This window comes from Zootoca vivipara, chromosome 12 (genome assembly GCF_965207765.1).
Source record: "Zootoca vivipara chromosome 12, rZooViv2.hap1.1, whole genome shotgun sequence".
Taxonomy (NCBI): domain Eukaryota; kingdom Metazoa; phylum Chordata; class Lepidosauria; order Squamata; family Lacertidae; genus Zootoca; species Zootoca vivipara.
This window is the reverse complement of record NC_142595.1, coordinates 44846897-44860447: the sequence shown is the minus strand read 5'-3', so window position 1 is coordinate 44860447 and position 13551 is coordinate 44846897. Positions and strand designations below refer to the sequence as shown.

The window sequence follows — 13551 nt, the reverse complement described above, 5'->3', positions numbered from 1 at the left end:
GAATTGACAATACTAAACGGCAACCAAGCCGGGGACCGCCCAGGGGAATATACCCACTTCGCAAAGGTGGGCGGAAGCGTTATCAATTATATATTGATATCAAGTTTTGTCTACAACCTTGTGTCGAAGTTCCAGGTGGAGCATAACACCGAGAGTGACCACCTACCACTAACCTTAGTATTAGATGGCCTATCTCCAAACAAATCCAAGGCTAACCCATTTTTCATCCCCATCGTCAATCTGGATCAACCTGCACCTAGAAGAATAAAATGGACTCCCATTCTCAATATTGAGTTAACCCACCTTCTTCTCTTGGAAGACGTGAAGACTATCTATTCGGCCATCACATCAGCTAATGTAACAAGTTTGGCCATGGACCTATTTGAAGAGCTTTTAGAGAGGCTGAAAAGCTTTCTAACATCAGAAATCCTTAAAATTGCGACAAAGCGGGCAAAAGACTCAGAGAGGTGGTTCGACGCGGAGTGTAGAAAAGCAAGGAAACTTCTGAGACTAACATACCGCAAATACAGAAACACCGGAGCACCCTCTCTATTTACAGCATACGTCACCTTAAGACGAAATTACAAACAAACATTAAAGAGAAAAAAGCAAGAAGCCGAGAGAACTGCATGGGGTTGTTTACTAAAGGCTTCGAACGAGAGAGAGACAGGTTGTTTCTGGCGTACCATCTCGGGCCTCCTGGATCAGGAGCGCTATGGGCCTTTATGTACGGTCGAACCACAGGAGTGGATCAGATACTTTCAAACTCTGTATCAAGATGAGGAATTCCAACACAAAGAGATAGGTGCTCACCCAGGGGAGTTACCACCTTGGCCCCCAGTCTCTGCAGAGGAGGTAGGGAAACTAATCGGGCAACTTAAGAACAACAAAGCCCCGGGAACAGACTGTATACCCGCAGAACTTCTGAAGGCAAATCTGGGCTGGTGGGCCCCCCTATTGGCAACCATGTTTTCTCACATCGATTCTACAGGCACAATCCCTGACTGCTGGGCAGAGGCAATAATTATCCCCATCTACAAGAAAGGACCCAGGTCAGACCCGGCAAGTTACAGGCCTATTAGTCTCCTCCCAATACCCAGCAAGCTATATGCCAAACACCTCTATACTAAACTAACCAGCTGGATGGAATCAGAGGCAATTTTGGCGGAGGAGCAAGCCGGGTTTAGACAGGGCAGATCGACTATAGATCACTGCTTTGTACTATCACATCTCATTGATAAGTATGCTAAAGAAACACGCGGGGTGCTATATGCAGCCTTCATAGACCTGAAGGCGGCTTTCGACTCAATTTCTCGAGCCAGACTTTGGACCAAACTGAATACAACCAACATTGATAAAAGACTATTGCTCTTGATAAGCTGTCTTTACAAGGACACCAAGCTTTTTGTAAGAACTTCACTCAACGGGCAACTCATTGGTCCCATTTCATCTACCAAAGGGGTCAAACAAGGCTGCATCCTAGCCCCAGCCCTATTTAATTTATACATCAATGACATGATTAACTGTCTAAGAGGCCCGGAGTTCCACGCCCCCAAATTGGCTGAAAAACCAATTTCGGCACTACTGTACGTGGATGACGCGGTCCTCCTCTCACGAACCAAAATTGGCCTTAAAAGATTGATGAGGGAATTCTTGGCTTATTGCAGGAGAGAACAATTGGTGGTGAACTGCCAGAAAACTAAGGTTATGGTGTTCGCCAGGAGACACAGACCACACAGATGGGTAATGGACGGTCAGATAATAGAACAGGTCAAGACCTTCAAATACCTGGGAATTGTCTTTCAGTCAACAGGCTCGTGGGTGGCACACCAAAAATATGCCAGTGAAAAAGCATCCCAAAACTCTAAGGTTTTGTCGCGATTCTTTTACACGAAGAGAGGCAGGAACATTCCAGCAGCTCTTGAGGTATTCCAAGCAAAACCTCTGGCGCAATTACTTTATGGGGCTCCAATATGGACGGGGAATCAGTGTAGTACTCTTGAAACAGTCCAGTCAAAATTTCTAAGACAGATTTTTGCTGTTCCATCATGCGCTCCAAATGCGGCTTTACGCCTCGAAGCCAACCTTTTATCTGTCGAAACACGGACTTGGCAAAGAACACTTAAATACTGGCTCCATCTAAATCTAAATCCACCTGGGCTATTTACTTATAATGGGCCCATCCAAGGCAAAAAGCCTCATATACCAGCGCCTGAAGAACATTGAACAACAAAACAATATGGCCATTATTAAGATATTTAGCGCATGGTATATCCATCTTCCACCTTCCTACATGGACTTCCGGTCACCATACCTGTCCAATCTAACCATCCCAAAATACAGACGAGCCTTCACACTGGCCAGACTGGACATGCTACCCTCCGCCGTCCTTGAAGGTCGATTCTCAAAAACACCATACCAGAATCAACTATGTCCCTGCGGAGTTGGCAGTGTGGAGACTGTATCACATGTACTCCTGTCCTGTCCCCTATATAAAGACCTCAGGGATGAGATCATTACACCGCTGATATCCGCCATTTCGGGCCGCCCATCAGAGGATATACTGTTTTTCCTCCTGGAAGACCAGACTGCCCAGACAACAGAGAAGCTAGCCAGATTTACTGAGAGGGCCATGAGACTGAGGGCCGCCAGCTGAAGGACAATAGTGCCTCCTGTGTGAACATATAATTAAGATCTCACCTGTTTCATTTTAATTGTGTTATGCTGAATCCTGAGACAGCACATTTTATTGTTATATATAGCATTTTTTTTTACCAGGATATGTAATATGAATCCTTTGTTGCAATGGCCTGTAGGCCACGCAAATAAATAAAGTTTTACTTACTTACTTACCTCAGGAGCTGGATTTGTTAAAGGGGTGGATAAGTACCGTCTTAGAAAGGAACCAAACTATAAAGCAGAAACCTCTGAAAGTGAATTGAAGTGAACTAGCATATTATTATTGAAGTAACCTAAGTTTCTCTGAAGCTCAACATCAAAAAAACTAATACCATGGCCACTGGTCCCATCACCTCGTAGCAAATAGAAGGGGAAGAAATGAATTCTCCAGTGCACCTTCTTCAATCCCCAATAAAAATGACAATTTTCCCAAGGGAGAAAATAATAATAATCCCATTGTATTTAAAACTCTGCAGTATAGCCAGCATGCAGGGAGAAAAGTTCACATTTAAAAAACAAAACAACAACACAAAATAAATAAGTCTGATACCCTAACTCCACTTCCTGCACATAAACGTTGAGAAACGTTATCAAAAGCTTTTTCCGCATCGATGAACAGCTTTGGTATTGATTCTTACTTCTAATCTCTCTAAAATATCAATATTTCTGATATTATCTTTCATATGTCTTGTAGGCAAAAAAGCCTGCTTGATCTTGATGAATCTGGTCTTTCAATACCTTCTTCAATCTTGTGGCCAAAATATTTGCAAAATTTTTGTAATCCACATTTAACAGGGAGATGGGGCAGTAATTCTTCATTTGCATTTTGTCTGTATCTGGTTTCGGTATCAGAGTTACAAAGGCATGCTTCCAGGTGTCAGGTGCTTTGTCCCCTCCTAAAATATTGTTGGCTCTATTAGCCAGTCTTTCAATGTTTTATAATATTTTGCTGTCAATCCATCTGGTCATCCTTTACCTATCTTCATTTGACCTATTGCATACTCTATCTCTTGCGTTGTTATTCTGTAATTAAGTAGGTTTTTCTTTTCCATTGGAATCTTTTGCAGTCCATTTTTTCCTAAAAACTGCTTGATCTTTTCCATCTGTTCTTTATCTTTCTTATACTGTTGTTTGTAATAATTTTGAAAGCTCTTCCTTATTTCCACAGGGTTCTGTATTATTTTCTCTTCCATCTTAACGTTTGTTATTGTATTCATTTTTTGTCTCTTCTTCAGCTGCCATGCAAGCAATTTCCTACATTTACTGGCTGATTCAAAAGTCTTTTGATTCATCATTTTAACCTTCCATTCTATTTCTTGATTTAATAACTGTGAATACTGTACTTGTAATAATTTTATACTTTTTTGAATTTGCTGATTCTTTGGATCCGACCTTAATTTCTTCTCTTTATCCTTTAATTGATCCAATATCTTTTCTTTTTTCTCATTTTGTTGCTTTTTCATTATTGCATTTTGCTGTATCAGAAATCCTCTCATGACAGCTTTACTCGCATCCCAAATCACCCTTTTGTCCATTCCTGTCTTCAAATTAATTTCAAAATAATCCTTCTGGGTTTTTTGGGTCTCCTTTATTAGTTTTTCATTTCTCATTCAAACATCATTCATTCACCATCTAAAAGCTCCCTGTATAGTCAATTTTACTTCCAAAGCCACCGCATTATGATCAGGGCCAAATCTCTGGAAATCCAAATATAATCTATTCTTGACCACAATTTTTGAGATTCTGAATAGAAAGTACCTTCTTTCTCCAATGGATTTCTAATTCTCCAAGCATGTATCAAGTCCATATTTTCCACCATCTCAAAGAAGGATTTTGGTAGTCTTTCATCATTGGTAAATTTCTGTCTCTGAGATCTGTCCATCAAGGTGGAGACTACTGCATTCAAATCACCCATCACCACCATTTTGTAATCCATATAATCTAGCAAAATATCGTGGATCTTTTTGAAGAATTCGGCTTTTGCGTCATTTGGAGCATAGATTCCAAGAACTAGTAGTTTTTCGCCTTGTGCTGTTACTTCAACTGCAATAAATCTGCATTCTTCATCCTTAAATAATAATTTAGATTCCCATTTATCTTTCACATAAATCACCACTCCTCTCTTTTTCACTCTGTCTGAAGAAATAAATGCTTAACCTAATTTTTTTGTTGTTCAAAAGTTTTTTATGCTGTCTTTTCACATGTCTCTTGTAAACAATTAATGTCCAAATTCTGCTTTACCAATACATGTTGTATCTGGTTCCTTTTTATTCTAGAATTTAAGCCTCAAACATTCCAGGTCAAAACTTTTAGAGCCATGTCTTTTTTAGATTACTTATCTCCTCCACCAGCTGCTCCTAACTGTTCCAGTGGTAATTCTGGTAATTCTGGTGTTTCCAAGTTGAAATCCTTTGTGTGCTTCTCCAGGAACTTCCTCTTTTCATCAGGGTTCCTAATTTTTATGTTTCTCTCTCTGTATTTGAACAACAATCCTTGTGGATATTCCCAGCGAAATGGGATCTTCTTCTTCCTTAACGCGTTTGCCAAGTCTAGGTATCTATTCCTAAAAGAGATGAACAATTTTGGAATTTCTTTAAACAATATCACCTGCTCTTGTTTCACCCTCAGATTGTTCTGGAAATGCAGGCCAAGTATTTCGTCTCTTTGTGCTCTTGTCTGAAATTCTATGATGCAATCTCCAACTGTTTTGGTTCCTTTCTGGCCTCCTGGTCCCAGTCTATACACTTTAACAATCGACTTGTCTAGTTGTTCCTTGTCCAGGTTCCACTGTGCACTGAAGTCTTTGATCACAATTTCTTTCAAATTATTCTTCTCTTTTTCCGACTCCAGATAATTTCTCAGGCACAAAAATTATTCCCATTCCTTCATCTGCAAGAATGCGACGTCAATCTGTGTAGCCTCTTCCTGTCATTCCAGTTGGAGTCTGTGTACCTCAAAATCTGTAATTCTGTCTGCCACTTCTTTCACTTGTTCCTTGCACTCTTGCGCCTCCTTTGTTGCCTTTTCTGCGTCTTTTTGAATCTGTTGAATGGCCTTGGTGTTTGCTTTCACACTTGCATCAATTCCATCCAATCTTCTAATCACAGATTTAACATCATTAGAATTAGATTTTAATTCGGTGGAATTGGCATCTAACTGTGCCTTAATTTCTGTCAACGCTGTTAACAGTTGCTCAAATTGTGATCCTTGTCCTTGTTGTGCAACTTGTGGTTCTCCAGGTAGCATAGATGGGATAGATGGTCTTCCAATTTTTCTTGCACTTTTGATCTTTCCTTTAGGGGATTTTGAGCCTGTTCTCGACATCCTATAAACAAATTATTGCAGAATAGAGAATCTTGAGAAACAATACTCTGCAGCTGCACTTCGAGGTCAATGCTAAGCAAAACAATAGGGCCTCATAGAATATTCCCAGAGACTTATTAAATGAGATCCCGGTATCTCCCAGCAGGGGGCAGAGTAATATCTTTTACAGTCTATCCCAGCTCCTTTATTTTGTTTCCACATCCCTTGCTTTTTACTTTCAAAAGCACTTATTTCTTCCCTAACAGCATACAGGCAGAAAAATGCAATTTTTCAGTTCTGTTACAGCTCTGACAGCTGTCAAAATACTTCAAAGAAGTCCTTTAGGAAGCGAGAGTTGAAGAGTTCATGAGAATAGCAGAAGCCTTTGTGACGTCACAATGGTAACTGTCTGGATCCTGGGGAGGCCCTCTTTTGGAGCAAATTGCAGCAGAAATACACGACCAAATTGAATTAAACTTCAGGGGTTTCTCAAACACAGTCTAATCCCCCCTTCCCCGATTTTGGGGGGATTTCGGATTGCCATTCAGGAGATATTATTTTTTAAAGTCCATATCCGGCTATAGCTGCTTGTTTTTACTTTCCTTTTCAGTGCAGCGGAGGAGGGTGACTTCCCGTCCCTTTTAAACCCCTCTCCGCACTTCAAATTTTCTCAAAATTACAATTGATGTTACTCACAGGGTCCAAATAATCCTTCTAATTCAATTTGGGAAGGATCCACTGCTCCAATTGCTGCCGACTCGAAGCTGTGCTTGGTAGAAGTAGCATCAGTCCAAGAGCCTTAGTCTACCACTCGCCCGCTCTCGCAGCCTCCTAACAGGGGCTTTCGGGGGGCGAGGAGACAAGTCCTGGCTCTGCTGGAACCACGTCCTAAGACAGCTCAGCCTGAGGTTTCTTCACGGGGGGGGTCGTGTTGCTTTCACGTCCCCCCCCCTTCTTCCACCAGGCAGGGAATCTCGGAGCCCCGAGTTTTCCCCGTCGGCTAACCACAATGGTAGACTGGATGTCCTGCAAATTCATTTTGAAGACAACATACAGTAGGGTACCAAAATCAAAATGCATTTTGAAATAGTTAAGGGCTCTACAATCTTTATTTCTCTTACACCAGGTAGATGGGGAATAGAAGAAGGAGCATGTTCCCCACTAGACAGGGTTAAGTTCACTTGATGGATGTTGTACATATATGAGCATCTGATATATGAGCATTGGATTATTAATAAAAAGTCTCATCAATTATTTCATGTAATCTGCAAATTCATGTTGATGACAGCACAGGGTAACAGAAGCATAATACATTGTGCATAATACATTCTTCTGGGGATCAGAAGAAGAAGAAGTTTAAAACAGACATTTTCCTTGTTTTTTAAAATAGTGTTGAAAAGGAAAAGTAGCAGAGATATGCAATATCTGGAGGGAAACCCATTGGATATTATTAACCCTAATAGGACAAGACTTTTAGTCTTCTGAATTACACTTCTAGTGAGACTGAAAATTAATATCTTATGCCAAATTCCTTGAGAGAATACAGATATGTTGTTTCTAAAGTTGTTTGTAAAGTATATTAATGCTTTTATCCAGGGTCTCCACATCTTGATAAGGCAAGGATGCTCTGCAGAATTGCTGCCACAATTCAGTTAGGGGGATGGCAAACCATGTCTGATCAGTGTTACATAGGTGGGAGAGTGAGGGATCTCCCAAATTAGGAAGCGGGGAAAGGATGGAGCCAGTTCAACTCTAGATATCCTGTCATAGCAAGGAGTGAACTAGAAGACATTGTAGGTTCATTCCTTACCTATGATTTTGTGCTGTGACAGATATACTTACATTGGCAGATCCAGCTTCCAGTCTACCAGCTGCAGGAATAGAATTGTTTGGATTAACTATCTGCAGTCTGGGTTGAGACCAATCCTCCTAGGCTGGGGGGGGGAATGGTGAACACTGCTTTTTTACTGGAAGCAGAAGCACAGGACAAAGTGATGGAGTGACTTTTGAAAACTGTGGGATAACCGCTTCTCACAGGGCATGATGGGAACAATCAACAGCTGTAGGAATGAAGGATACAATAGCATATATGGACGGGAAAACATCATGAGGGAAACCTGTCACGCAGGAAAGAATAAGGAATACATTAAAGCTCCTCACTTGAAACTTTATATAAATTACCAAATATAACAAAACAAAGAGAAATCACAAGACTATAGCTGTTATATAAGGGATTATTTTATTTGCATGGAATGTAATGGAAATTATTAACATAGTAGAAAGCAGAAATAATGTAGAAGAATGAAGCCATCAGATCTAGCATGCAAGGGGGCCAGTTTAATTAAATTATATCATTTGACATTTGAATAATTGGCATTCATAATTGCATTAATTATATATAATTGGTATTGTTATAATGAGGCTGCTATTGCAACAATATAGCCAAATCAAGAAAAAATATATTTTAAAAATAATAATAGTAATATTTTGGAAATTTCCCTATTGCTGATGCGCCATATAATCCAAAAACACTGCACATGTGTTTGTCTCCTCTATCATTGCGAAAATTACAATAATCAATCCACCTGATGGAACCTCCTGATGCCACAGCTGAAAAAAGAGTCAACAAGAAAGCCTGAAATGATTATAAGGTCCTCAGTGCTTCATAGACAACTAGGCTGGGCTCTGTTACTTATCAGTTATCAGTTTCCCTCTTTCATATCAAATCACTGTATCTTGTTAGGCATTCTGTTGTGACAGTGTTCAAGTTAACAATAAGGTGGATACGTGTTCCTTAAAGTGCCTAATTGACAGAGTCAGCTGCCACCCAATTTGTTTTGTTCAGATCAGGTGGAGGAGAGTAATAATACTCTAGGGAGAACCAGGGGAGTCCATGCAGACAATAGTATTTGCCATCAGGATGTTGCTCCTGCTGCTTCTGCTGCTCCCCAATCTGGTGTCCCAAGTACAAAGTGTTAAATGCACAACTAATAATTCTGTTCATGTTCCACACGAGTGGTATGAGCCAGGTGACCTGGTCATTGGTGCAATGGCATCTCATATGTATTATATACTCCCCAAGGTTTCTTTCAAGAAAAACCCTTCCCAGGACTTCATTGGTACTCCACTGTAAGTAACCAGTAATTAATATTATTTTAATTATTCCTTATATGCTGTATCTGTCTGAAAATAACTTTGATTGATTTGAAGGGGGGATAGCTTTAGAACTTTATTTTTTTTAATGTGTGGAGAGATTTTATTAAAAATCTCTGTGCATGTAGGCTATGTCCATACTGTCAATGAACAATGAGCTTGCTTTTTTTTTAGTCTAATTTTGTAAAGAGAGGTGGAAATGAGAGTAGGCAAAATAGAAAAGTGACGGCATAAAAAATAGAAAAAGCATGTAGCCAAGTAGTATGGTACTCAACTTTGTTGATGATACCCAAATTTTCAAGCTGTGAAAACAAACATGGGTTGCTGAAGATATAGAAGAAATGTGCAACAGCTTTTTTAATGAGACAGTATTATTCTATTGCCTAAATAAATAAATAAACTTTGCTTGACTTCATCCTCTCTTTATAGGAAGGCAGGTGAATCTTTGACATCTAGATTCTGTCCACTGTTTAATTTCCCCATCAAACAAAATCTCACTTCATTTGCAGGGTGGTGACAAAGTTCTACCAGCATATCCTTGCTTTGGTGTTTGCTGTTGATGAGATCAATGAGAATCCCAGGATGTTGCCCAATGTCTCTCTCGGGTTCCACATCTATGACAGCTATTATGATTCCAAGATGACCTACCAAAACACCCTGGACCTGATTTTCAAATCACATCACTTTTTTCCCAACTACAGATGTGGCATCCAGAAATATGTAATAGGAGTCATTGGGGGACTTAGCTCTGATACTTCCTGGTGCATGGCAAACGTCTTAGGTCTTTTCAAGATTCCACAGGTAGAATATGGGTGTTGAAAAACAGAGATTTCATACTTTCCTTGCAGTAGGAATCTACTGATTCATATATATAGGGTGGGAAAATGGACAAAAGGGGCATAATATGCATCTCCAACAATGTGTGTAAGAAGGGCAATTTGTATTTTTCATTTTAGTTGTCCTAATTAGTGCTGGTACGTTATTTTGCATTTTACTGATATTTTATATTATGTGGTTTATTGTGCTCAGAGAAGAATAGCATATACAATCTAATGGAGATCTTCAGGATTTCCCAGGAAATCCTCCCAAAAGTGTTCTTAGCAGATAGAGAATCAAGCTCTGCCTACGATCATTATAAAGGTTACAGAGTAGAAGAGCAAGATCAACAATTTCTATCACTCCACCTTCATCTTTGAGTTTTGTTTAATAATCCACTTAGTATATTAATATGAGCCTTGATAATTACTCCTCTCTACTTGGAGACAATCAATGTGTACAAGTATAAAGCAGTGATGACATAATAAAATGATATAAATATCTACAGAAAAAGTTGAGCAAAATAATCTCTGTTTTTCTATGTAAGCTGTGGTTCGTGCTGTCCCTAAACTTGTCCATTTGGGATATATATTCTCTCTGTGTGTGTGTGTGTGTGTGTGTGTTTGTGTGTGTGTGTGTGTGTGTGTGTGTGTGTGCGTGTGTTTATATTTGAATAAATCGGCATATCTTGAGTTCTTGTTTCCACTTGAAAACATTTGACTTTTACTTTTTCCAGATTTCATATGGTTCATTTGAACCCGCCATAAATGATGGAACCAAGATCCCTTCCTTTTACCGCATGGTCCCCAATGAAGACCTTCAGTATCGGGGAATTATCCTGTTACTTCTGCATTTCAGATGGAAATGGGTGGGGCTCATCACTCCAGCTAACGAAGCTGGGGAACGTTTCTTACAGACAATTGAAAAACTGTTTTTCCAGAATGGAATCTGTTCGGCATTTACAGAAAGACTTAAATTCAATATAAATGATAACAGTAACAAACTAGAAATGCTGGATGACTTAAAGATTTTGTTACCATCTTTCCCATCCAGCAGTGCCAATGCAGTTCTTGTATACGGAGAAAGTAGGTTTATTATATGGTTGTCAAATGCTTTAAAGTTAATGGAGGTAACTCAACTAATATTTCTTCATAAGAAGTCGCTTGAAGGAAAAGTTTGGATTACAACTGCCCAGATTGATTTCATATTAGATAGCCTTCAAAGATATTCTATTAATATACGAATGTTCCATGGTGCTATATCCTCTGCAATTCACTTCAAAGAGATTCACAGCTTTAAAGACTTTCTTCAGAGTATACGTCCTCATTGGACAGAGACAGATGGTTTTATCAAAGATTTTTGGGAAGATGCTTTCATTTGTTCACTTCCAAATTCCACTCCCTCAAAAAAGAAGTGCACTGGAGAGGAAATGCTGGAGAGCCTCATGGCACCGTTTTTTGAAATGAGCATGACTGGCCACAGCTACAGTATCTATAATGCTGTCTATGCTTTGGCACATGCCTTAAACAGCAAGCAATTGGCTGGAGCAATCAGCAAAGGAAGAGAATCTAAGGGAAAACTCTCTCCTCAATATGTAGAACCCTGGCAGGTATTGTTCCCTCTTACAAAGCATTCACTGCATTGATACATTATTTGAGTTGGCATTTAATGATCAGTAAAGAAATAAAGGAATAAAACTTAAGAAATTGAAAATGAACCTTAAGTAATTTTATCGTATCAATGATGGGAATTATAATATTTCCTATAATTATACTAAACAGATTTTAGATGGCACATAATTTCATAAGCAAAAGTCTACCAACAACTATACGTAAGTGAAGCTGTGACAACCACCTCCTCAACACTGCACAACCCGTCTGTTTTCTCCCCATATCCCTCCACAATTATCTCTGTCTCTATAACCCAGAGGTCGGCTACCTCCGGCCAATGGGCTGGATCTGGCCCACGGAGGCGGTTTATCCAGCCCACAAGCCGCCCAGTCACTGAGCCGCCCACAGATGCCAGAAACCACGTCTCCGCATGCCCAGACGCAGAAAATTGCTACTGCACAGGCACGGTTTTTGGCTTCCGGGCATGCACAGAAGTGATTTCCGACACCTCGGACATGGGCAGCGAAGCGCCGGAAATCGCTTCTGCATATGTCTGGCCCATGTCCAGCCCACGGCCAGAAAATGTTGCCGACGCCTGCACTAACCTCTTTCTAACCTTACCCAGTGGTGTAAGGTTTGGAGCTGGGAAAGCATGGCCCCGGGCACATAATTCTGAGGGATCACATACAGGACCTCAGACCCTAAGAACTGGCTTCCGTGGGGATCCTCATCTTGTCCAAGAGCAGTCAATCAGCGAGCTGCTGCTGCTTGGGTACGTCCTAGAAGGCCCTTCCCGAAATCCTCATCTTTCCCTGTCTGCCCACCGCCAAACTGTCTGCCCACAAGCCAAACCTGGCCGCACCACTTGCTCCCCAGAAGATGCTAGCAAAATGTGTTATCACTGTCTCTAGACCCTCCTTCTCTCCATCCTTCTCTTCTACCTCAGAGCCTGGATTGCTGTCTGCCTCTTCCTGCTCCCTTAACCCTGTTGCCTCTTCAGTTTCTGACACCTCCACCTCCCAATCAGCTCCTTCTTCTCCCACTGACCACTCACTGTTATCCCACCACCAATCCCCTGGCTCTGAACCTCCTTTCCTCGGGGTGTCCCTTTGGGTTTCCCCAGCTTCTGCTTCCTACCACTCCTCTGCATCCAACATCCAACCATGCACGAATCCACTCTATAAACTAAAGAAAGGTCCTGTCAGACGTTCTCATGTTGCCTTCCAACGTTTTGAGAGCATGACCTCCCATCTCTTCCCTTACATGACTTTTCAAATTCCTTCCCTTTCTTGGGTCTTGACAAAGGCTGATCCCAAGCAAGCAGATCTATAGGCTTAACTCTCCTCAACATTTCTTTATGAAAGTCTCTTGGCTGTTGAATTGAGACTGATTCATGGTTTCCTACTCTTCCTGTACGTGCAACTGAAATATGGATGCTCTCCATTGTGAACTGAAGTGTTTAACTGCTACACGGAAAGGGTTTGATTCCATCTAAGGATGCTATCCAACCATCTTAATCAGACTATAGACTTTTTGATTCTCTTTCCACTTAGCTCCACTCATTCCTGCAAAGAATCTCATTCAACAACAGTTTTGGGGATGAAATTACATTAAATGAAAATGGAGAGTTAGCAGCTGGCTTTGATATTACAAACATGGTCACATTCCCAAATAGATCATACATCAGAGTCAAAGTGGGGAGGCTGGATCCTCAGGCCCCTCCTGGCAAAGAGCTCACCATTAATGAAGATGGAATCAAATGGCACAGAGACTTCACTCAGGTATGGGAAATTAATACACAGTCCCTGAAATGTCATAATTTGTGGTTTTCCACAATATGGGATATAACAACAGAACTTAAGACATTATTAATTTTGATATTCGCTATTGAAAATATTGGCTTAAAATAAGAAGATTTCAATCTACATGAATACTCCTTTGATGGAGAGATACTCTATCAGAAAGGATGTCTTTTCCTCTATGTTTGCAC

General features: G+C 40.5%; 1 protein-coding gene across 1 annotated transcript; it reads left to right on the top strand.

Annotated features, from left to right (window-relative positions):
• The first annotated feature begins 9774 nt into the window (after positions 1-9774).
• Positions 9775-13305, top strand: LOC148684069 (vomeronasal type-2 receptor 26-like). Its single transcript, XM_088655523.1, has 3 exons — positions 9775-9936; positions 10688-11560; positions 13237-13305. The coding sequence occupies exons 1-3, from the start codon at positions 9775-9777 to the stop codon at positions 13303-13305; spliced, it is 1104 nt and encodes a 367-aa protein (XP_088511649.1).
• Positions 13306-13551: the final 246 nt, after the last annotated feature.